This window comes from Neoarthrinium moseri, assembly GCF_022829205.1.
Source record: "Neoarthrinium moseri strain CBS 164.80 chromosome Unknown scaffold1_Wmoseri_CBS_16480, whole genome shotgun sequence".
NCBI lineage: Eukaryota > Fungi > Ascomycota > Sordariomycetes > Amphisphaeriales > Apiosporaceae > Neoarthrinium > Neoarthrinium moseri.
In genome coordinates, this window is record NW_026055115.1 from 1,543,102 (window position 1) to 1,565,076 (window position 21,975).

General features: G+C 53.9%; 8 protein-coding genes across 8 annotated transcripts; 4 read left to right on the forward strand and 4 right to left on the reverse strand.

Moving 5' to 3' along the window:
* Positions 1-2,684: 2,684 nt before the first annotated feature.
* Positions 2,685-4,304, forward strand: JN550_000490 (uncharacterized protein; the record flags this gene model as incomplete). The annotated part of the gene is made up of 3 exons (XM_049316483.1): positions 2,685-3,051; positions 3,112-4,043; positions 4,107-4,304. The coding sequence occupies 3 exons, from the start codon at positions 2,685-2,687 to the stop codon at positions 4,302-4,304; spliced, it is 1,497 nt and encodes a 498-aa protein (XP_049177779.1).
* Positions 4,305-4,916: 612 nt separating this feature from the next.
* Positions 4,917-6,808, reverse strand: JN550_000491 (uncharacterized protein; the record flags this gene model as incomplete). Its single annotated transcript, XM_049316494.1, has 7 exons — positions 4,917-5,105; positions 5,164-5,575; positions 5,643-6,191; positions 6,282-6,298; positions 6,362-6,382; positions 6,440-6,525; positions 6,580-6,808. The coding sequence occupies 7 exons, from the start codon at positions 6,806-6,808 to the stop codon at positions 4,917-4,919; spliced, it is 1,503 nt and encodes a 500-aa protein (XP_049177780.1).
* Positions 6,809-9,610: 2,802 nt separating this feature from the next.
* On the forward strand, positions 9,611-10,878 carry JN550_000492 (uncharacterized protein; the record flags this gene model as incomplete). The annotated part of the gene is made up of 5 exons (XM_049316505.1): positions 9,611-9,685; positions 9,743-9,834; positions 9,923-10,231; positions 10,299-10,363; positions 10,526-10,878. The coding sequence occupies 5 exons, from the start codon at positions 9,611-9,613 to the stop codon at positions 10,876-10,878; spliced, it is 894 nt and encodes a 297-aa protein (XP_049177781.1).
* A 992-nt stretch (positions 10,879-11,870) lies between these two features.
* JN550_000493 (uncharacterized protein) lies at positions 11,871-13,085 on the reverse strand (the record flags this gene model as incomplete). The annotated part of the gene is made up of 3 exons (XM_049316516.1): positions 11,871-12,700; positions 12,787-12,928; positions 13,029-13,085. 3 exons carry the CDS (start codon positions 13,083-13,085, stop codon positions 11,871-11,873), a joined length of 1,029 nt encoding a protein of 342 aa, XP_049177782.1.
* A 499-nt stretch (positions 13,086-13,584) lies between these two features.
* Positions 13,585-15,669, reverse strand: JN550_000494 (uncharacterized protein; the record flags this gene model as incomplete). Its single annotated transcript, XM_049316527.1, has 2 exons — positions 13,585-13,742; positions 13,797-15,669. The coding sequence occupies 2 exons, from the start codon at positions 15,667-15,669 to the stop codon at positions 13,585-13,587; spliced, it is 2,031 nt and encodes a 676-aa protein (XP_049177783.1).
* An 863-nt stretch (positions 15,670-16,532) lies between these two features.
* Positions 16,533-18,497, reverse strand: JN550_000495 (uncharacterized protein; the record flags this gene model as incomplete). The annotated part of the gene is made up of 2 exons (XM_049316538.1): positions 16,533-17,632; positions 17,690-18,497. 2 exons carry the CDS (start codon positions 18,495-18,497, stop codon positions 16,533-16,535), a joined length of 1,908 nt encoding a protein of 635 aa, XP_049177784.1.
* Positions 18,498-19,392: 895 nt separating this feature from the next.
* On the forward strand, positions 19,393-20,108 carry JN550_000496 (uncharacterized protein; the record flags this gene model as incomplete). Its single annotated transcript, XM_049316551.1, has 2 exons — positions 19,393-19,461; positions 19,515-20,108. 2 exons carry the CDS (start codon positions 19,393-19,395, stop codon positions 20,106-20,108), a joined length of 663 nt encoding a protein of 220 aa, XP_049177785.1.
* Positions 20,109-20,692: 584 nt separating this feature from the next.
* On the forward strand, positions 20,693-21,588 carry JN550_000497 (uncharacterized protein; the record flags this gene model as incomplete). The annotated part of the gene is made up of 2 exons (XM_049316561.1): positions 20,693-20,830; positions 20,884-21,588. 2 exons carry the CDS (start codon positions 20,693-20,695, stop codon positions 21,586-21,588), a joined length of 843 nt encoding a protein of 280 aa, XP_049177786.1.
* Positions 21,589-21,975: the final 387 nt, after the last annotated feature.

Here is a 21,975-nt window from a genome sequence, read left to right on the forward strand (position 1 = left end):
GGAGTAGGGGATGAACTGAAATGAACAACAACTACATAACTGCATCGTGAAAGGAGTCGGAAATGGCCAGACCCAAACGAGTGGTTCGGGAACGGGGCTCATCAATTGGGGGTCTTGCATATATATACAACAGATAAAAACCCTTGCCTTTTTGACGCAAAGGTTCGTAATCAGAGATCGTACGACAGGAAGCGGGCGACACATGGCTTCTTTTTCATCTTCCTCTGCTTCGTCTATGTAGCTACGTGGGTGCAGGCCACCCGGGACCTCGTCCTCGTCCTGGACGACCCGGCTGTTCAATCGCTAAACTTGTAATTAAAGTCTTGTCTAGCTTGAGTTCCAAAAGGAGAAGCTGCTGCGCGTTATGGCTCGGTATTTTGATGTGACCGACCATGATTGGGCCATTAAATCTCAGCAATGGACTGGTAGTGCTTCAAATAGTCAACAGCACGTAAGGGGAACAGGATCAGCAAAGGGGTTGGCAGTTAGAAGACCAATCAACGCTAATGGCACTTCCTGACACTTCGCATAGCCTCACAAGACTAGCAATATATCAAGTGAGATCCTCTTAGTTTGAGTCCCAGGAAGTTTAGTCCAAGATGCTGGTTTCCAACCCGCCCTTTCGTGTCAACAGTTAGTTGGCCGTGGTGCTTGATATTTAGGCGACATGAATCTCTTCGACGTTTTATCCAAGGCTTAGGAAGTGTATTGATGGTCACGACCGTAATTCCAATAGCAGAGCCGGGGTGTCGTGCGATTATTGATAAGCAGTACCATCCCATACATCGATGACGTCCGCATCGGCTATCGGATCCGTAGCTATGACCGCATGCTAACCGTTCTGACGAACACTGCCGTCTGAGCGGGTTGACGGAGCAGAGTACTGTGAATTCCCGTATGTCGTCGTTCGAGACCGATTACATGTACAATCGCCGCACGGAAGTGCGGACAACGTCCGCATGTTAGCGCGGTGGTCTTCGGGATTCGACATAATGGTCATTAACGCAGGCAAACACCTGGAGTCACGAAGTTGGTTGCGATGTTTCCCAGCACTTTTAAACCCCCACTTCATACCGTTTAAAGTCCGTATTGATGTAAAGTCATAGTTTTGAATATTAGTGCCAGTTATGATAAAGGGCAGTGACAGTAAGTACGGAGATTGATCGCGCCTTAGTTCACCAATCAGCCTGATAATTCAGTGAAAAGATTCTACTGCTGTAGGGGACGGTGTTCATCACAGGCGACAAAAGCTGAGCTCTTTCTCGCGCAGTCAGCGGTTGCGGTTTGTTCACCAAGCTCGCCTTTGCCACGCGCAGTCCCATGGCCGTGGCAGGCTTCCACTTCGTCACTTCGTGCCTGGCCGGATTCATACTTGGGAATATCAGCTCAGGGTGTAGGGTGGGCTGAGGCACGTGACTGACATTTAACCTTGCGGCAAATCACTTAGCACCCCTGGCCCCAATTCGTTCCTGGTTAGGCGGGCGCCGAGCAGCCCTGTCTCAACAACGCCGCATGTCGATCCACCGCGCCCAGAACTGACGTCAACGACTTTCGAGACCGGGGTTTGACCATCGAAATCTGATATTCGAACATCATACCATCCACTGGCGCTGGTTTTCATTGTGTTGTCATAAGAGCCAGATCCCAGCCGTCCAAGTAGCAATTGTACAGCAGTGACGGCAACTCCCAATCCTCACATTTACGAATATCTTGAACAATGGCGTGTCTACGTGGGTCTCCGGGTGAGTGAATGGAGCATATCTGTCCGCATTTTGACCGCATAATTCTACGGCGTGTCAGGGTAGCATTAGTGCTCGTAATTCGACGGGCGTTTGTAAGCATTAGTGCCCACCCGAATTTGGATATCTGGATTCCATATCTGCGCGTTGAGTGACAAGTTCTATCTGTCCTTCATTGGGCAAAAGCAATGCGGCATCGCGCCCGGAGCACTGCAAGTAAGCCAGCCACTGGGGAGTAAGCGCTAGGGGTGCGCTGTTGGAATTATATGTACGTAACCTGGAAGGTACAATGATTCCCCGGGCCTGTAGCACGACACTGGTCATTTATCACGCCAGTTCTCCGAGCCTCCGTCAGTGAATCAGTCCGCCGCTGGGTAGTTCGCGCTGTCAGTTGCGGGCAAGCTTGCCAGACACGCCTCGCATAGCTTTTCCATAACCCTGCAATATCCCCGGCTCTAGCAAGCCGTGCCCATCGGGCCCCTCCTTTGGAGTAAATCAGACAGGGTGGATGCAGAAAATGCCCGTTGGCAAGTTGGGATCTTGACGGATCGTTGCGAATACCGATGTAGGCCGTAGACGCGCAGGGGAGCTCACCATTAGCCTCCGCCTCATTGGTCGATGCGGTCACTCCACCGCCGCACTAGTCCACCTGCGGCCTCGTGGGCGTTGCTCAACCGTCTTCTGACGCAGCGTCGAGAAGTACGTAGTTATGGCGACCCATCCACTAATCCGCTTGATGCGTGAGAGGCGAGAGGGCTATTTATTAGAGCAGCCGGGCGCCCGCATCGTCGTACTGACCCTGATATCCCGAAGTGCCGTTCTTAGACCTCCCATCGATTCTTTGATAGACCACAGCCCATACATTTGACGGTTGTGAGATCCACGACGAGACATCTCGCTATACCCCCCACATTAGATCTCTTCGCTTTACCCACGTCAGTCATCATGGTCGCCGACGACAAGCCCGCATCCACCTTCAAGTATAATGAGAAGCCAGTCTATACGACCTCCAATGGCGCTCCTGTTGACAACCCGTCCAAGTGGCAGCGAATCGGCACACACGGCCCGCTGCTGCTGCAGGACTTTCATTTGATCGACTTGCTGGCTCACTTCGACCGTGAACGTATCCCTGAGCGTGTCGTTCACGCCAAGGGCGCTGGCGCCTACGGAGAGTTTGAGGTCACTGACGACATCAGTGACATTACCACCATTGACATGCTGTCGGGTGTTGGTAAGAAGACGCCTTGTGTTGCTCGTTTCTCGACAGTTGGTGGTGAGAAGGGCTCGCCAGATACCGCACGTGATCCCAGAGGTATGAGCCCCCAAGATCGACTGACTGTTTTTCAGTATCAGCGTATTGATTCCTGCACAGGCTTTTCCATCAAGTTTTACACCCAAGAGGGTAACTGGGACTGGGTGTACAACAACACACCGGTCTTCTTCCTGCGTGACCCCACCAACTTCCCGTTGTTCATCCACACCCAGAAACGCAACCCCCAGACCAACTTGAAGGATGCCACCATGTTCTGGGACTACCTCGCAACCCATCAGGAGGCTATCCACCAGGTCATGCACTTGTTCTCTGACCGAGGTACTCCTCACGGATATCGCCACATGAACGGCTACTCTGGCCACACGCACAAGTGGATCAAGGCTGATGGCTCGTTCGTGTACGTCCAGGTCCACTTGAAGACCGACCAAGGTAGCAAGACCTTCACCAACGAGGAGGCTGGTAAACTTGCTGGGGAGAACCCCGATTTTGCTACCCAGGACCTCTTCGAGGCTATCCAGAAGGGTGACTACCCAAGCTGGACAGTCTACGTCCAGGTTCTGACCCCCGAGCAGGCCGAGAAGTTCAAGTGGAACATCTTTGATTTGACCAAGGTCTGGCCTCAGGGCGAGGTCCCTCTGCGGAGATTCGGCAAGTTCACTCTCAACAAGAATGTTGAGAACTACTTCGCCGAGATTGAGCAGGTTGCATTTTCCCCGTCTCACCTGGTCCCCGGAGTCGAACCGTCGGCAGACCCTGTCCTCCAGTCTCGTCTGTTCTCATACCCCGACACCCACAGACACAGACTTGGCGTCAACTACCAGCAAATCCCGGTTAATGCCCCTCTCAAGGCTTTCAACCCTTACCAGCGTGACGGTGCCATGGCGGTGAACGGCAACTACGGTGCCAACCCCAACTACCCCAGCAGCTACCGACCTTTGACCTACAACCCGGTCCAGGCCACCAACCCTCACGAGAAGTGGGCTGGAGCTGCTGTGACCGACTTGTTCGACGAGGTCAAGCCTCACGACTACGTAAGTGTGACCCTTTCTGCCATTCTCAGGACGAATCGGAACTCAGACTAACTGAGAAAATAGGAACAAGCAAATGGCCTGTGGAAGGTCCTTGGCCGCCAGGAAGGTCAACAAGAGAACTTTATCAACAACGTCGCTGGCCACTTAGCTGCTGCCCATGTTGACACCCGAAACCGAACATATGAGATGTTCTCGAGGGTCGCTCCTGAACTTGGGTCCGCCATCAAGTCGGCTACCGAGAAGAACGCTGCCAGTCTGTAGACCTAGAACAGGGTTGTTATAATTTGAGTGACCAGGAGGACTACCCATAAGAGAAACAGAAGTTATGATAGTAATGAAATGATACCAGCTTTTTCAAACCAGTTTTCACTGCGTCGCAGGCCTCTGGGGAATGAAACAATCTAGAAATAACAATTTGGCGCGCCTGTGCCTTTTGAAACGTTCAAATAAGCTTGGAGTGGACGGGAGGGCACACCCTTATGTATCGATGCCCTGACTAGAACCTAGCTTCGAACTCAATTGGTTGTCAGATCACAGGTGGCTTTCAGCTCGCATATGCAGTACACACAGGGTTCTTTGAACTTACTAGCTTACACCATACGTGTGATGCTCCTTGTGGTGAGGTCATGATTCGGCAACTATGATATTTCGGTTGGAGCTTAGCTCCGGCGACGCCTCAAGCACGCCGCGAATGGAACATGAAATTGTTACCCTGTTTCTGCCTAATATTGAACTTGTATACTCTAGTACGACATGTATTGATATTCTCATCCTCTCAAAAGCATATAGAAGCTGGGTGATGAGAGCTAAGTACAGAGTCTTCAGGCCATCAGCGCAAAGTATCTCACGCTATCAACCTATTCACCGCTAAGATCAGAGAGCTCGCTTCTGAACATACACCGGCCAATCACCAGGTACCACCGTGAAATAAGCATAGTACTTCCATTCCTGATCTGGCCGAGCCAGCTCGATGTCATAATCCCGAATGATGGTAGCCAGAATTTTGAATATCTCAATCCTGGCCAAATGCTGCCCAACACACGCTCCGATACCCCCTGAGAACTAGGCATACGGAAGTCAGTACCAGGGACTGGAACCAGCCTGTGAGGACTCAACTAACCGGCAGGAAATTCTTGTCGAGTGCACTTGTGTCCTCAACCATCCACCGCTCAGGCTTGTATTCCCGGGCATCAGGCCCCCAGACGTCCTTCGACAGGTTCATACTAAAGGTGTTGAGCGACAGCGTAGTCCCAGCTGGGAAGGATCGGTCGGCGATGGTGATCCCGCCCTTGGGAACGACCCTGGGTGTCCCCATAGAGACGGGGTGGAAGATCCGCAGAGCCTCCTTAAAGCAGGCTTGTAGGTAAGGCAGTCTCTGTGCATCGGCGTAGGAAACTACGCGGTCGCGGCAGATCCCATCCTTTTCTCTAGCTTGGTCTATTTCCTCCCGGGCACGCTGCCAAGCATCGGGGTGTCGTATCATGTGATAGACGGTGGACTGCAGAGTGCATGAGACCGTATCCGAACCGGCACTTTTCGCATAGTCAGTGGAATGGGGAACTCATCACGACTGTGGTTGGTCAGGGAGGAAGTACGAACCCAACATTAGCCATGACGGCAGACTGGAGATCACGGTAAGAAAGCTTGTCAGGGTTCTGCTCGTGAGACTTGAGCCAGTGCGCCACGAAATCGAAGCGTGCGTCCTGGTTCTTCTTGCGCTCATGTAGGGCCGCGTCCGATGTCTTAGCAAGATAGTTCGTAGGCATGATATCGAGCCACGTGATGAAAGGGTTGGCCACCAGCAGATTATGCAGCCACTGGGCAAACCCGGCGATGGAGATATAGCTCTCGAACTTCAGCGTCTGGGATATGCAATCGTCGATGTCGATTCCCTGTTCGATGAAACCGAAGGGTTTGGAAAACACCACTTCCCCGACGACATCGAATGCAGTGAAGGTGAAGAACTGCGACAGGTCCATCGGCTTGCCACTCTCTGCGAACTTGTCCAGCCACTCCAGAAGGCGTCCGATGAGGGCTGTAATGTGGCCCTCAGATTTGATTACGTTACTCATTGCGTATGCCGATGCCAACTGCTTCGATATTTCGACTTTGCCTTTTGGATCCAGGACGGACATAGCTGTACGAAATCTACGCTGCTTTAGCCACAGACCAATACCATATGGTAGGTGTCGGTAAGGATAGCTAGAAGCGAATGAGAACAACGAAATGCAAGCCTACCTCCAGTCGGGAAATCTCTACGTTGAGGTTCAGCGAAGTGGTTTACATTTACAACTGAATAGAAACGTCGTCGTACTCACCATCATTTTGTACCAGTGGCCCTGCAGTAATCGTTAGTATTTCGACTGCAGTGCGATATTGTCAAATAAGACTACTACCTTTAGTTGAGGGGTGAGTATCATTTTCTTTATAACCTCAGGGTGCGTCACGCTGACTTCGTTCGGCGCTATGCGGACGAAATGGCCTGTGGTTGCATTGTATGAGCTCATTTCCTCCCCAAGCATCCAGCAATGCATACCATGCTCCTTGTGAAGCTCCAGTATAGTGAGGTTCTGATGGCCTGTCCATATCTGATACATGTGCCATAATCGCGTGAGAGATGCCCACTTGGGGCCCGGAACATTGGAGATAGGGCTCAGAAAAAAGCGCCAGAACAGAATCGAGACGAGAGCTAGTAGGATGCAGACCGCGATTGATGGGAAGCTCACCAGCTCCGATGCAGACGCGACCTTGGGTGTATCGGCCATTATTCCAAATGAAAATGAAAATGGAAATGTCGCTGGCACCAGTACCTGCCTCGGTTGAGAGAAGACCTGAACCGCGACGCAAGTAAGAGGAGAATTGGAGGATTTCAAAAAGACAAAGCTGCAGTAAGCTTCCACAGTCGATTCATTGCCGGTTCCGATAATGTGCATGAAGAATTAGTGGGGCCATGGGTGCTATTTGGGGACTATAACCAATTCTATCACTTCACCCATGCGCAACCAAGGAGGTACACCCTGCACAAGCTGTACGGACGCTACTCGCGAAAGCGCTGTGGACTGAGTTGTGGAGACGCCAATCAATGCTATTCCGTTGATGCATAGACCCCTGGTCAAAGACGGAATCGAATTACGCCGTAGTGCTTTAGTTGGCCAAGCACGAATCAGAGCCGACCTGCATTGTCAACTGACCGGCCCGAAATATACAATGACATCGAGGCATAGCAACCTTTACTGCTTAAGATTGTTATACTTATATTCGTTGAAATCGCGAACCAGTTGGTTGGGTCTAAGGCTGCAGTACTCCAGAACTACTGACAATCGTATAGTCCTACGCACCGGCGGCTGCAGCCCTTAGGTTCTGAATTCGAATGTTTTGGTCAACTCATTGCTCCTGTGCGGGGACGAGGATCGTGACGGATACTACTGACGACAAGAGTAGCCATACTAGGTGATGGCCCCAAACCAAACAGAGTAGTACTAGCGATAGTACAGTAGTTCCCTGACACTTAACTATTGGTAAAGCGATATGGCCAACAACGAAAAGACCGCATACCCAGCATGCTTTTAAACACAGCCAGTTTTGACTTGCCTGAAGCGCTATCGCCGTGAATGCGATAGTTCTGTTCCGGCGGAGATGGTTGTAGGCAGTGACGGCTAAGTCCCACCGTGGGCACGTTCAACATACCACCTAATAAGAGCAGCATAAAAAAGACACGGAGGTTCCTCAGAAACAAAAAAAGTAATCATGATCCGAGGCGGGCTCGATCCGCCGACCTTGAGTGTGTTAGACTCACGTGATAACCAACTACACCATCGGACCGTACAGACTAGGAAATTGGGTCGTCGCCAACCCAACTACTCCCTGGATGAAAACAATTCTGTTCTATCACATACTATACCAGTACCATAGTGCACCGTCTCTTTACACTGTTATAAAACCATCTGCCGTCGAATACTGTGTTGTGGATCCAAAACCTCCAGTGTCCTCATCGGACTTTTCAGTGCAATAATGATAGTAGCGGCTGAACCACGACGAGTGTGGTGAGAAACGTGACTCGCATAATCCCCAGACCATAAGACAATGGTCCTGGTCTGTAGTACGCGGAATACACTGACGCGAAAAGAGCGCATAGCCACCTCACAACATACAAAGCTGCTGAGTGCAGCTGAACGTGAGCGCCCCACTCAGACCCTTGCGATATTGCCCAGGTTCTGCCCACGAGGAGCAGAACCAGATAAACCTCTGACAAGACGGATCTTAAAGCTTCCCAATGCTTGTATGCGCCTATGCCGCGGATAAATAGGCCAAGGGACAGGGCGGTATCAGCTAGCAATGCGCAGGTCTCCAACACTGTGGCTCGATAAGTTGGCTGACCCTTCATGGTTATATAGACGAGAAACCTACCAGGGATATATTGGTTTTCTTGTCTGAAGAAGCCCGAATATGGCTGATCGAAGCTTTGGAAGCCATGGAATATGAGTAGCCCGAGTGAGAGGTAGCAGGAAGAAGGCAGAATAATGCCAATGAGATCAATCAAAGCCATGATAAAGTTTGTTAATAAAGATATTCTGGGTCAACGCTTTGATCGTAGAATCTGTACGGACAAGGAGGCTGATTTCTTAATATATTGAGTGCGAAATTGGATGCCTAAGGAGGCAACTGGGTCATGAGTCTAAGGAACCTCGTTTTTATCCTGACCAGACTCTTTATGCTGTTGCCTCTCCGAACCGGCCATGGACCACATCCCATGTTACAGCTAGTTGAAGGCTTGTACGGCTCTCGGTCGTACAAAGAACATCATATTACGGAGCGTAGAGAAGCGTACGTTGCCGCTTTGGCTGTGCTTGGCTGCCTGACCCCGAGTTCTTATGGCAATTTGAGCGCCTGGTGACATTTAGGTGGTCACGTCAGCTACATCAACGGCTATGTATGTTGTCAATCGGGCCATTTGACCCCACTAGCAGAATTATGGTACTCATTTGATGCAAGTAAGTTGCTGCCTGAAGTTCTCACTTCGTAACTAATGACAATTTGTCTAGCGCCATGCATTGGTCAGACGTCTTATTTAGGCACCCAGATAACGGGTGTGGGCGAGGAGGCTGCCACATTATGTATCACGTGCCTTGACTGTTGCTGTAGAAGTGTCGCTGCTCTACAAGATGCCGTTGATGAAAGGTTACGCGCCACAGATCAGCGAAGATCAAAATCCACCACCATTTTTTTCATCTAGCGTTTTCCTTCATTAGCCATTACATTTCCCCATCGGTGCTACTAGTCGCACCCTGAATATCTGTGTTTGAGCTACGGGGAAGTTATCGTAGTCATTTATCCCTTGTAAGGAGACATTCTGAAGTACTGATTATTTGAGAAACCTTGAATCACAATTGAGTCAACGGTTCAAGTATCAATCACACGCTCGAATCTCAAAGCCGTACATTCCCTTTCCATGGCGCCAATCTCGGCCACCAAGACGATGAAGCTTGGGGCGGTGACCTCTGCCTTGGCAGTCATAGGCATCTGTGAGTGGACCCATTGTCCTCTCGCTAATCTCGAAGCCTGCAAAAATGTTCAAGTCGGTTGCGATGCTGAGTCTGCTCCCCACAGATATGATCGTCACAGGCAATGGCGAAGCGTTCAACGTATGTCTGCTACTCTCGCCGTCGTGGAGAACCTCAGTCTAATGACAAAGAATATAGTTCGGGGACTTCCTTGAGTCTATCCCGCCTACCACCTGGGCGAGCATCGGCCTAGGACTATGTATAGGGCTTTCCGTCGCTGGGGCGGCTTGGTATGTCTATTTTTCCCCTACCTTGTCATGATATTCCCTATCTTCTCCCTTCTTGCATTCCTTGGACGTGTACTAAAGGCGATTTCAGGGGTATATTCATTACAGGCACGTCGATCCTCAGTGCTGGGGTCAGGGCACCTCGCATTGCTACCAAAAATATGATGTCCATCATCTTCTGTGAGATTGTCGCCGTCTACGGTCTTATTGTAGCCATCATCTTCTTGGCCAAGCTGGATGCCCTCCAGGGCGAGGCGCTGTCCTCGACTGAATCATACCGTACTGGCTTCGCCATCTTCTGGGGTGGCATCATCGTCGGCATGTGCAGCCTCATCTGTGGCGTGTCTGTCGGCATGGTCGGGAGCAGTGCTGCACTTGCGGATGCGGCAGACCCTACCCTGTAAGCATTTATCATCCATCATCCTCTATCTCTCAGAGGTTGGTAGGTGATGCTGACGTTTGGATAGGTTCATCAGAATGCTCATCATTGAGATTTTCTGTTCTATTATCGGACTCTTTGGCCTAATTGCAGGTCTCCTAATATCTAGCTAACCTTCAATCACGAGATACGAATAAACAGACGGCAACGAAGCGCGTTATACAAGTCATTGGGAGAGCGACTAGGTGGACAGTTGGTTCCAAGCGAGCAAAGGCGCCGACCCCATTCACGCAGGAATAAACATGCTACCCTTAGTGCTCCCAAAGACTGTAGCGTCCATCACAGGCGGTATGGGCGTCGCAGCGCTTGGCTCCATTTGGCCATTCATGACAGCAGCTTCTTGCTTGACGGCCATAGGGGTAGGTGTTGCCCAGGCGCTGGCGGGAGGATTGAGGGAGATTTCGAATGGACTGACGGGCCAACTACGCGCCCGGGTGCTTAATGTCGTCAACGGCTCACTGACACACGCTTGGCTCGTGCCCGTGGTGCTTACGTCTCTTGGTCTCCTCGGCGCCCTAGCGGTGGAGCACCGCAAGATCAGGGGTAAGGATACCAAGGAGCTCAAAGGTGATGAGGATACGGCGGAGGAGGCAAAGGACATGCACTGAGTTCTTTAGAGATGCATTGATACATGTGGGGCTAATTACGGACTACCGCTACCGGCACTTCGCTGGCGTGACGCAGTGCATGTATATACGAAATGATGGGATGCGCTTGTTGTTTCTTGTTGGGTCAGCCATAGTGCTGTCGTCTTGGTCGAGGTTACCTTTGTCTTCGTTGTAAGTGGAGTATGTTCTCCATCAGTGTTCACCAAGACTCTTCTCGATTGTCTCTACCAATTCGACTGTCGTCATCGCCCTAAACGGTGACTTTACTATGGAACTTCATCTGTAAGAACAACCAGGGAAAATTTCAAAAACCATGACAATGTCTCAGGCTCTCAATGCTAAGTTCTGGGCGAGTGACCGTACATCTGGCCTCGTTCATTCAACAAGGACCGGAGTTTGAGGAAAATCAAGTCATAGCAGAGTACCCGCCCTGAAGCCGTATACCCCAGATGCGTGATGAAATAAGATCACTATCATGTGGCAATGTAGCGAGATACACCTCCTGACCTATGTTTCCTGACCTATGCTCCCGGACGGGTGGGCAGAAATAAGCTACTTTACCCTCTACTTCTGCTGCATACCTCCAAGGCTCCTTAACAGGGATGTCGCAGCCCCGCCACTGAATATCTCGAAGATCACCCTTGCGGAAGTTTCCTTTCCTGGGGGCAATTCCTTATTCGCCTGGAAGTTTCCCAATTCGGATGTCTAACTGAGCACGGACCGGCTGGTTTAAGCAGTCATGCAAGGAACGAAGGGATGCATAAGCCAAACCGACCTAGGTCCAACGTGTTGCTATTAGATCGTACGGATTACAAGCCACATGCGGCGCATCGCAGCAGACGAGGATTATATGACGTTGCTAGCTTAGCATAGAGATTGCCAGCAATATAAATGCACTGTTTACGCCGTAAGAATTGTAGCGAAGTTGTAATCTTCTTTTTGAGCCATCGAAAGCCACTCCTTGAGACATAACTAGATTACTGTTACTACGACTACCGATACGGATTGTCGTCATCGAACGCCGGCTCCCACAGCCCCTTGGCAACCTTGGTCTGCAGCTGCAGGCCCTTCAGTATGCCATACACAGTCCGGAGCGTCGGCATGGGCACGCCGCGCGCCTCGCCCTCGCGCAGCGGCTCGCCGACGATGGTCTCGACCTCCATCAGGTTGCCCTTGTCGGCGTCCTGGCACATGCTGGGGCGGAACGCAGCCTCGACGGGGTCGACGCGGATGAGGGCGTCGGGCAGGTCCGGGGGCAGCACGTGGCCGGCGGCGCGGGCGGCTGCCACGACCTCGAGCATGATGGGGCGCACCAGGTCGTCGATGACGTGGCGGCTCATGCGCATGCGCGTGGTGTCCATGCGCAGCGCCGCGGCCACGGGGTTGAAGCTGGCGTTGTAGACGAGCTTGTGCCAGCGGGCGCGCGGCACGTCGGCGTCGTAGACCACGTCGGCGAGCCGCCCGCTGCCGTTGTAGACGGCGACGTAGCGGCGGGCGGCGGCCTCGGCCGCAGGCTGCGGCACGAACGGGCCGATCTTCTGCGTGTCCGCGAAGTCGTGCACGACGACGGCCGGCGAGGTCTCGGTCGTGCTGATCATGGAGACGCTGCTCAGGATGGGGTTCTGCGGAAAGCGCGCGAGGAGCGGCCTCTCGATGTTGAGCCCGTTCTGCGAGAGCACGATGGCCGTGTGGCCGGGGGACACCGCCGGCGCGACGAGGTCCGCCACTGTGGGAGGGACATCGGGGATATTCTTGGTGGTCACAAGAATAAAGTCAAAGGGAGGGATGCCCTCCTGAGAAACATCCGGGATGGTGTTGCGGACTAGGACAAGGGGGTCAGTGTCAGAAGACTAGACCACCCACGTGTATATAACACAAGGGCACAGTTCATTGAATTCGAGAACTCACTCTCGGTTGGTCGCCACTCTCTAATGCCCTTGCCATGGTCGACTGAGTCTATTGAGATTCCTGCGTCCTGGGCTCGCCTATAGTTGGACCGCATCACAAGTGTGACCGCCGCCTTGCCGCCGACCTCAAGGGCGTACGCCGCCTTTGCCGTGATCGGAGGTCAGCGTTACTCGTGAAAGACGTGACTATTGAGGCATTATAGGATATAATGCAGGGATAAATGTGCTCTGGGAGTCACCTACCATGATCCCGACTCCACCAGCGCCCACAATCAGCACTCTTGCCTTTTCTACCTCCATGATGGTTCCTGCAATGATGTGGAAGAGTTGGAAAAGGTCAAGAGGGTTCTGTATGTAAACTGATAGATAAGCTGCACTGGCGGGCCGACGCCAGGACTAAGAGTGGGGAACTAATGGGGTCTTGGTATACGGAGTATAGGTTTTTCGCTTTGACAATGTTTACGTGGACGGATCATAACCAAGTTCAAGTAGATGCGGTCTCTAGGAGTTGGCGTGCTATATTGAACTTCATAGGATAAGGACCCCATGGTTTCTGGCGAAGAGGGGTGAGCTTTGAAGTAGAATTTAGTGCGTTTTGAAATGGTTCAAGAGAGGCCGATATGCATCATCCAAGTCGACACAATGGTAGCCTGCGTGCGATAAAGGAGTTGGTCAAATGTTCTATTTTGCTATGCCCTGACATCTCTGAAGCACCAAAAAGTGAGCATACCGCTGTTGGTATTCCCACTATAACGCCACCGACGCCATCCCTATGCAGCTGAATGTACAATTTTTTGGATCACGACTCGTCTTCGGTATCCGTATTGGTATCACTTGTGTCATTATCTTCCTCGTCAGTCCCGCTCTCCTCCTCGTCCGAGGAATCTGCTGACTGCTTCTTGGGCTTTGTAGGCGCTCCGTTTCCGCGCAGCGCGTTCATTTGGCCGGCAAGGGAGTCTGGATCAAAGTTAGTTTTCAAGGATATCTGTATTTCGGAGTGCGAATACTGACCTTCTTCCGGCTCGCTGATGTCATCCTCCGCCTCTACCTGTACTGCCTTCTCTGCATCGTCCACCACAAGTGTGACCTCCATCTTGGTGTCGAAGCCAACGTAGCTGTCGCAGATGACGTGCATGACGAAAGTGTAGTGCCCAGGTCCTGGCGGGGCAGCAAACTGCGCCTTGAGGGTCTGCATGTTGAAAGTTGGCTTGCCGTCCGCGCCGAAGATGGGCTTGTCGAATGTGGTGAAGGTGAAAGGAGGAACGGCCATCTTGCCTTGCTTGCTGTCCGTGAGGAAGATGTGCCACCTCGGAGAGTGGTTGCGAGTGTAGCGAGGGGCAAAAGCTAGCGGGGGGAGCACGCGATCTCCAGAGTCCTCCTTCAGTGCCTTCAAGTCGCCCTCAACGGGATCGGGATCCTCAAGATCAGCCTCTTTGACAGCAGGTACATTGGTGCTTCCGGGGGGAACAATTCGTCCCTTGACCACCAAGTTGACCAGAGACGAGGGAACGATGAACTTTTCGCCGGTGACCTTGAAGAATGCCTTGGCGACACGCAGCTGCGGCAGTTGGGTTGCAACATGGACAGCTTCCTTGTACTGCTCCTCAGAGAGGAGGCCCTTGCCGACGGCCAGACTGCGTCTTTGCGCGTCTGACTGATCCATGAACTGCTGAACTGTCAAGTGGGCTTTTGATTCGCCTTCGACAGCCTTGACGATATCGGGGGTGAAGTGAGGTAGTTGTAACAGAGGGGAGGCCTTGGGCGGAACGGCCTGGATGAGTCGTTGCGTGGTTGTGTACGAGGCGAGGATCGCTTTGGTGTTGCCGTAAGCCAGCGAGATGGCGTTGTAGGATTGGGCCAAAGCCACGGCAATGGGCGCAACCTTGTACTTTGCATTTTCTAGAGCCTGGTCGTCCAAGGAGACGCGACCAAGATAAGCCCAGAGGAGGGCGAGCACCTTCCTCCTGACGCCGTCGACGCTCTCCAGCTTCTCCTGATCTTTGGGGGAGAGGACGGCGGCGGAAATGACTCTGGACTCAATCTTGGACAGGCCAGAGTCAGCTTGGTTGCCCTTGAGCTGCTCCTCAAACTCCTTGCCGGTGCTCAGGGCACTGATCAGGCGGCCCTCCTCGTCGCTGTCCTGGTACTCGCGGAAGAGGCGGCCGGCGCTCTCGATCAGGACGCCCTCCTTGGACATGCGCTGGGTGCCGTACCACCACGAACCGACGAGGTATGGCAGCAGGACACCGAGCAGCAGAGCGTAGACCAGCACGACGTACTTGCCGTTGCCGTCGGACACGATGAACTTGGGCAGGGCAATGCCGATGCTGAAGCCCTGCTTGCCATCGGGGTTGCCGTACTGTATCCAGTTGCTGCGGACCTCCTCGTCGGTCAGGGCCTGGTAGGCCTTGGTCAGCTCGACGTACTTGTCGTTGAGGGACTCGATGGTCTCGTTCTTGGCGGGGTCGGGGCGGATCTTGTCGGGGTGGAACTTGAGGGACAGGCGCTTGAAATGCGACTTGATCTGCTTCTCCGAGGCCGAGTCGGAGATGCCGAGGATGTCGTAGGGGTTCCAGATCTTGGCCGTGGTGTGCTGGGCGGTCAGGGCGAGCCAGAAGTTGGCGGCCATGAAGAGCCAGCCGAGGACGGCGACGAGGCCGCGCTTGAGCTTGCGCTGCTTGCGGCGCTGGGTGGCGCGCTGGGCATCGACAATGGCCTGGTTCTCGGCCTTGAAGGGGCTCTGGACCCGGGGGGCGATGGCGCTCGCATCGGTGCTGGGGCGGAGGAGGCTGTAGGTGAGCGGCAGGGTGACGACGGAGGTGATGGTGAAGAAGAAGAAGGGGTAGAAGGTGCCCTGCTCGTCGTAGCTGTAGTCGGACGACATGGTGGGCGAGGACGCTGTAGGCCGGGCCTGTCCTGTGGGAAGATGTGTGAGGGAGGAAATTGGCCCAGTCTCACATTCACGGCCTGGGTCGCAACGTCGAGAAATATGATGGCGGCCGGATCACGCAAACGAGCTACGTAGCAACTCCCATGTGCCCAAAGAGGACCCCGGCCCACGCAGGGAGCTCACTTGTGAATCGTGGCCCTTCGCGAAAAAGACGAAGGCGAAACAATAATCCGGATAGGCTTCTGGGTCCATCCACGGCCCTGGGCAGGCTGGGGTCTGCGCCTTGGCCCCTAAGACAGCGCCCGAGCCCGCTAAAGACTGCTGCCGAACGCCCCCCCCCCCCCCCCCCCCCCCCCCCCCCCTCGCCCCCTGCGCGTTTCTGTCGTTTCCCGGGTTTATTCTTAGCTCAACCGCCCCACAGGGCTATCATATACGTAGTTACCAGACTACCTAACCAGACTACCTAACCCGACTACCTAGCCAGACTACCTATGCAAAGTGAGCATAAGCTGAGACTAGAGTATGCTGACTACGGCTGTATTCTTGTGGTAACCCGCAGTCCGGTTAGAATCAAACTCCCTGGTCAAACATATAGAATCAAGTCCCTCACCACCGAATGTCTTTTTGGCGTCTCGCCTTGGTGCCACATATACATACACAACTCTGCGAAGGTGCTACAAGCCCTACCACGGGAAAGACTCGGGGGTACAGTTCTTCAGCAGATGTTACCGTAAAATAAAAGAGTTGAAGAATATGCCATTATAGGATACACAAATAATACACCAACGCCATCCCGTTCCTGCACCCTGAGACTCTATAGAAACTTACAGCGCAATTCGAAAGAGCCGTCGCAGGTGCTAGCAGACTCGGACTCCGCAGACCTCGACCGCCTGGCCCTCGATGTACGCCGCCCGGCCAAAGTACGCGTCTACCACCTCCTTCACGAACTCCGCATCGCTCGGGCTCCACCGATCCAGACCCATCAGCCTGAGATCCTCCCTCGTGATCCGGACACCACGTGCATCGTATTCGCCCTCGTCCTCGTCCTCCTCCTCGCCCCCTCCCAGCAAGGGGTCGTCGTCCGCATTGCTCCCCGCGTCATCTGAATCGCCGTTGCTCTCCACAATGTCCGATACCCTGGTGAGGAGTTGCGAGGTAAGGCGGTGGAAGTAGGTGATGATGGCCAACTCGGCCCTGGCCTCGTCAGGCGGGAGCAGCGCGTTCTGGCCGCCTGCCGATGACGTCCTACGCCCGCCAAGGGAGCCAAGAGATGCCGACAGATCACCTGAACGAGGCATCGGCATAGTCATGTTCGGGTACGCCGCGTCCGCGAGCAGCGACGCATCGTGCGAGGCCTCTTCAGCCTCGTCGGACCGCGCCTGCTCGCCGGCCGACGCCCACCACATGAAGCCGCTGTAGGCCAACGCCGTCCACGAGAGGGGCTCCACGATCTTCTCGGCCTCGTCCAGCAGCGGGTCGTCCTGTGTCTGCTTCTGTGGGCTGCTGAGCACGCGCGGCGTCGTTGGTGGAGACTCGGGGCTCTCGGCCGCAATGTTGCTGTGGCCCTGCATTCGGAACAGGCCGGCTCGGAGAGCTTTGTACCGCCGCAGGTCACGCTGTGTGGCTTTGATAGCCGTCCCCCCGGGATATTCCACCGTAGGCCAGACGTGTTCTTTAGCAGCCGAGGCGTGCGGTGGCGGCATAGTGATCAGCACGTCCCAGAGCGTGTCCTTCATTGCCAAGATGCTATCGGTAGTGCATGCTATCCAACCAGAGCTCGCTGTGGAATCTTGCTCTGGTGATGGCCCTGGCCGCTTGGACTTGGCATCTTCCATGAGAGAAGGGATGTCATGCACTCCGATGGTAAATAATGGTCGCAACCGGTGTGGTGGTCCCTCGGCAGGGAGATTTTCAAAGGTCGGCAGCGGTATATTGGACAGAATTGAGATATCATAAACTAGAGCAACATTAGATATGCTTTCACAGCATTTAAAACCTAGATCAAGAAACTTACCAAAGTCACAGACCTGTTGGACAGGTACGTGACAGGATATAAGTATACGCTTTCGTAACAACGCGGCTCGTTGGATAGGGAATATGAGGGGCCCAAAGGTGTCTAACAATGCTAGCAGGCTCCATGCCGGGTGAAAAGACGAGAGCTTGTGTCCCGGAGCTAGCAATCCTCCCCCATCAGAGCCAGATCGGTTCCTAGTATGCCCCTGCTTCCGTGGTGGCTTTGGCTGCTCCTGGAAGGTGACGGTCGAAGACTCGAGCGACTCTTTGGACGCCATGGCATCCTGCTGTGTGGCCTCCTCGTGCGCCTGGTTCTTAGCCCAGTACTGTTCGAGAAGGCTCGTATCTTTGCCGTCCACTGCAACCTTGGAGGCGATCTCCTTCAGTCCCTCGGCATGTCTCCACGCGCGGCCGAGTCGTCCGTAGCTGAGGGGCACGAGCACGCCAACCGCGATCATGCGCGCATTCCGCACCTCGCTGTCCTGGACCGGCGCATTGACGAAAGCGCTCAGCCCCGCGAAGCCCTCGTGCACGAAGTATATGAGGTCGTCCTTCACCGTGTGCAGCCCCGACGGCAGGGACTTGTACTCGACAACGCCCTCGAGCTCGATGTCGGGCAGTGCGGCCTTCCAGGACAGGGTGTAGCCGGCTTTGACGTCGAACTCGATGAGGAACAGCGCAGATATCGGCGGCAGGTCGGACTGCGGCGCGGCTAGCGAGGTGCCCGTCGTCAGGCCCGTACCCGACCCCGGGGATCGGGGAGGGAGCCGGACGTGAAGCTCCGGTTGGCCTCGGCGGGAGGCGGCCATCGTGTGCGGCTCGTGTGTCGTCAATTAGGCGAGCGCATCATCCGCCGTGGGATCAGGCAGTCGAGAAACAACTGCGATACGGCAGCAACCAAACGCGCGAAGACTGCTGGCTGCAGGAGAAGGGTGCGTCGTGAGGTCAGGTCGAGGGTGGTAGGTCGGGAGGCATCCACCTTGGTGGGACCGTTTCATCCCGGCCTGCCCAGGTGGTGGATAATGTCGGCGCCATCCATGGATCCCTCAGGGTCGTTACCGAGGGGCAGCAACACGTGACGCATGCCAGATTCGCGTTCATGTTGTAAGCGTCGGCGCAATAAAGCGTGAGGTGTCTGAAATCCAGTATACATGGGATCCTTTGCAGGATTTTTTCCTTACCTGTCCAGAGAGTTAAATGTCGAGGTCTGCAGGAGGGTTGCACGCATCGGGCTGCTTCGAGGAACCAACCAACTGCAACAGGCCGCATCTATACACGCACCCGCGAGTCATCACTAAGAAAGCTCTTGGCATAACAGCACGCAACACCGTTATCTACATTGCTATTCAAAGGTGGACAAGCTCGCATGTCCACAGACCATCAATTCGGAAAAACGCCGCTGGCCCTCCGATGTAAAGAGTGAGATAAATTGAAGTTTCAATCCAGGATGGAGCTCCCTCTCCGCGCTGCGGGGCTGATGTCGCGATGACATCAGGAGCCTTCTGGCGACACAGTTACGCATCAAACGCCTACCGATTCCATAGGCCCAATAAGTTTATGGTTTCGGTGAGGCCAAAAGATCGCTTCACTGTCTGCCCAGCACAAGCCTGGAAGCCTGATAGCTAGGCCGTTCATCGCAAACACCAGCACATCATTCTATGCCCAGAGCCCTGCAGAGGATACCACATCTACAGCGCTCTTACAATGAATGTTCCCGGTGGCGAGATCTCGACCAAAGATTCGGTCCTAGAGACCGGAGCTGGCTTCATACAAGTAATATTCTCACTGCGCCCTGGTTGAACCTCTTCTTCTAACCTCTCCACCAGGACTTTACGCCCGTCAAACAGATCTGCGCCCACCTCAACGCCTTTCACACTTATGCTGACGAGCCTGGCCGTCATGTAGAGACTAACCACTACTGCTCGCATCTTACCTCGGATGTACGCCAATGTATTCTCTACGATGGGCCTGGCCCGAAGGCCAAGCTCATCGGCATCGAGTATATGATCACCCCCAAGCTCTACGCCGACCTGCCGGAAGACGAGCGTAAGCTGTGGCACTCGCATGTCTTCGAGGTCAAGTCAGGCATGCTCATCATGCCCGGCCCCACGGCGCCTGGTCTCCGACAGGCGTGGGAGGCCGCTGAGACCGAGGAGATGAAGGAGGTGGTCCACCTGTACGGTAAAGTGTACCATCTCTGGCAGACGGATCGAGGAGATACCTTGCCATTGGGCCATCCAAAACTCATGACGAGCTTCACGGAAGACGGCCAGTTTGACTTCGAGAAGCACGTCGGAGACCGGGATGTCCGGTTCGGTGCGGAATGGAAACGCAAGAAGGAACTCAGAGAGGGAATCGAAGTACCCAAGATACATGTGGATGCTGATCAGGCCTGGACAACTAGGCGGAACTCGATGTAAAGGGTTTGTAAGGGGCCAAGCGATCAAGCTGTCGGTGTTGAAGCAGACAATGCGGACCTCGTTAAAGGTATAAAACTCTGCATGCTTATCCAGCATTACCAGGCACAAGACTGAAGCTGAAAGTCTCTATATCCTCAAACTCCTGATACCCAAGGAACTCAGATAGATCAGCAGAAGGGAAGACTGCAGTCAGTGGTGAGTGGTATATATGTGATGTTGTGCCACATAGGGCGCCCTCGAATAATGGCATCCCTGGCCTCTGCATAGGAAAACCGGCCGCGGTTTATTGAAACTACTAAACCCCATTGATAGTAGCACATTTCAAGGAATTGGAGATGCGATGGTCGTGTGCCCCTTTGGGGGACACCTAGCCAAGCTGCACCAGTGGTCAGGGGTCTATTCTCCGCACGACGTCGAATACATCTGCCGAATCACGCTCGACGCGCATAGCCGATCCAAGCATATATACTGCCTCGGGCCACCTGGGGGAAATCCAGGACTCTACAGTTTACATTTTACATTTCAGTGGGCTTAAGTGGCTTTCTTATCTCTTTCCAGCTTCGACTATCTCTAGAATATACATCATGGGATCAGAGCTTGCAGAACTAAAGGCGGAAGTCGCGCTGTTGCGAAAGGAGCTGTCTCGTGTGTCGGATGAGGCAGAAGTGAGAAAGGTTCATTTCAAGTATGGTTATTACCTAGACAAGTGTCTCTATAATGAGGTCAGTATCTATCGCATTCACCACATTTGCGTTGTTAATCACAATAGCTGTAGGTTGTCGACATGTATTCGGACCACCCAGACGCCTATGTAGAATTTCTGGGCTCCCGATACCGTGGTAAGGAAGGAATCAAGAGGCTCTACAACGGCCGATTCCAGAACACCTTCGTGAAGGGGCGAAACGGCCCCGTCCGCGGGTTTCTACTCGACCACATCATGATGCAGGACATCATCGACGTCGACCCCACGGGAACCCACGCCTGGTGCCGCATGCGCGCCCTGATGCAGGCGGGCACGCACAAGTCGATCCGAGAGACGCACCCTCGCGGGCATGTGCAGTGGTGGGAGGGCGGCTTGTACGAGAACGAGTACATCAAGGAGGACGGCGTGTGGAAGCTGTTCCGCTACCGGTACTTCCCGTTCTGGCACGCCGAGTTCGAGACGGGCTGGTCCGAGACCAAGGAGAACTACATCCCGTGGCCGACCAAGACGTACCCGGAGGACCCCTGGGGCCCCGACGAGCTGATCGAGCAGAAGATGCTCTGGCCCGACACGCGCGTCGTGCCCTTCCACTACCCGCACCCGGTGACGGGCAAGCGCGTCGACGACGACGACCTGCGCGCGCCCCTGTTTGGCGACGAGGCCAGCTCCGCCCCCGCGCCCCTTTCGCTGGCTCTGCCGGAGGGCCAGTCGCGACCCGGCGCGGGGTCGCGCGAGGACCCCAAGGTTCTGCCTGATCTGCTCCAGAACAAGGTGTAACGTCGGCATCTACAGGCTAAATATGGCCGAGGAGCGTGGGGAGTAGGTAGCGAGGAAATTGGAGAAATCACGCCGTAGGGAGGCCATCCAGACCTGAGCCTCGCTGCTTTAAGCCTGAGATTGACAGGGGTCTGCCCCCAAGCTCGGCCTGAGCTCACTCAAGCTACACCTGAGAATAGAAGCTATGCACCATAATCCCTGCACAATGAATTGGCTATACAGTAAGACATCTCTTTACGGAGTTGGTCCCTTATTCATAGCTGAGTCACTCAGACCCATATAAGTTAAATGTAACTAAACCCAGGCCCTTACACAGTAGGGAGGTGATCCACAAAGAGAGGGGTTCCACCGATGTGGGGCAGTTCCTCCTATTCTGACCGAAAGATG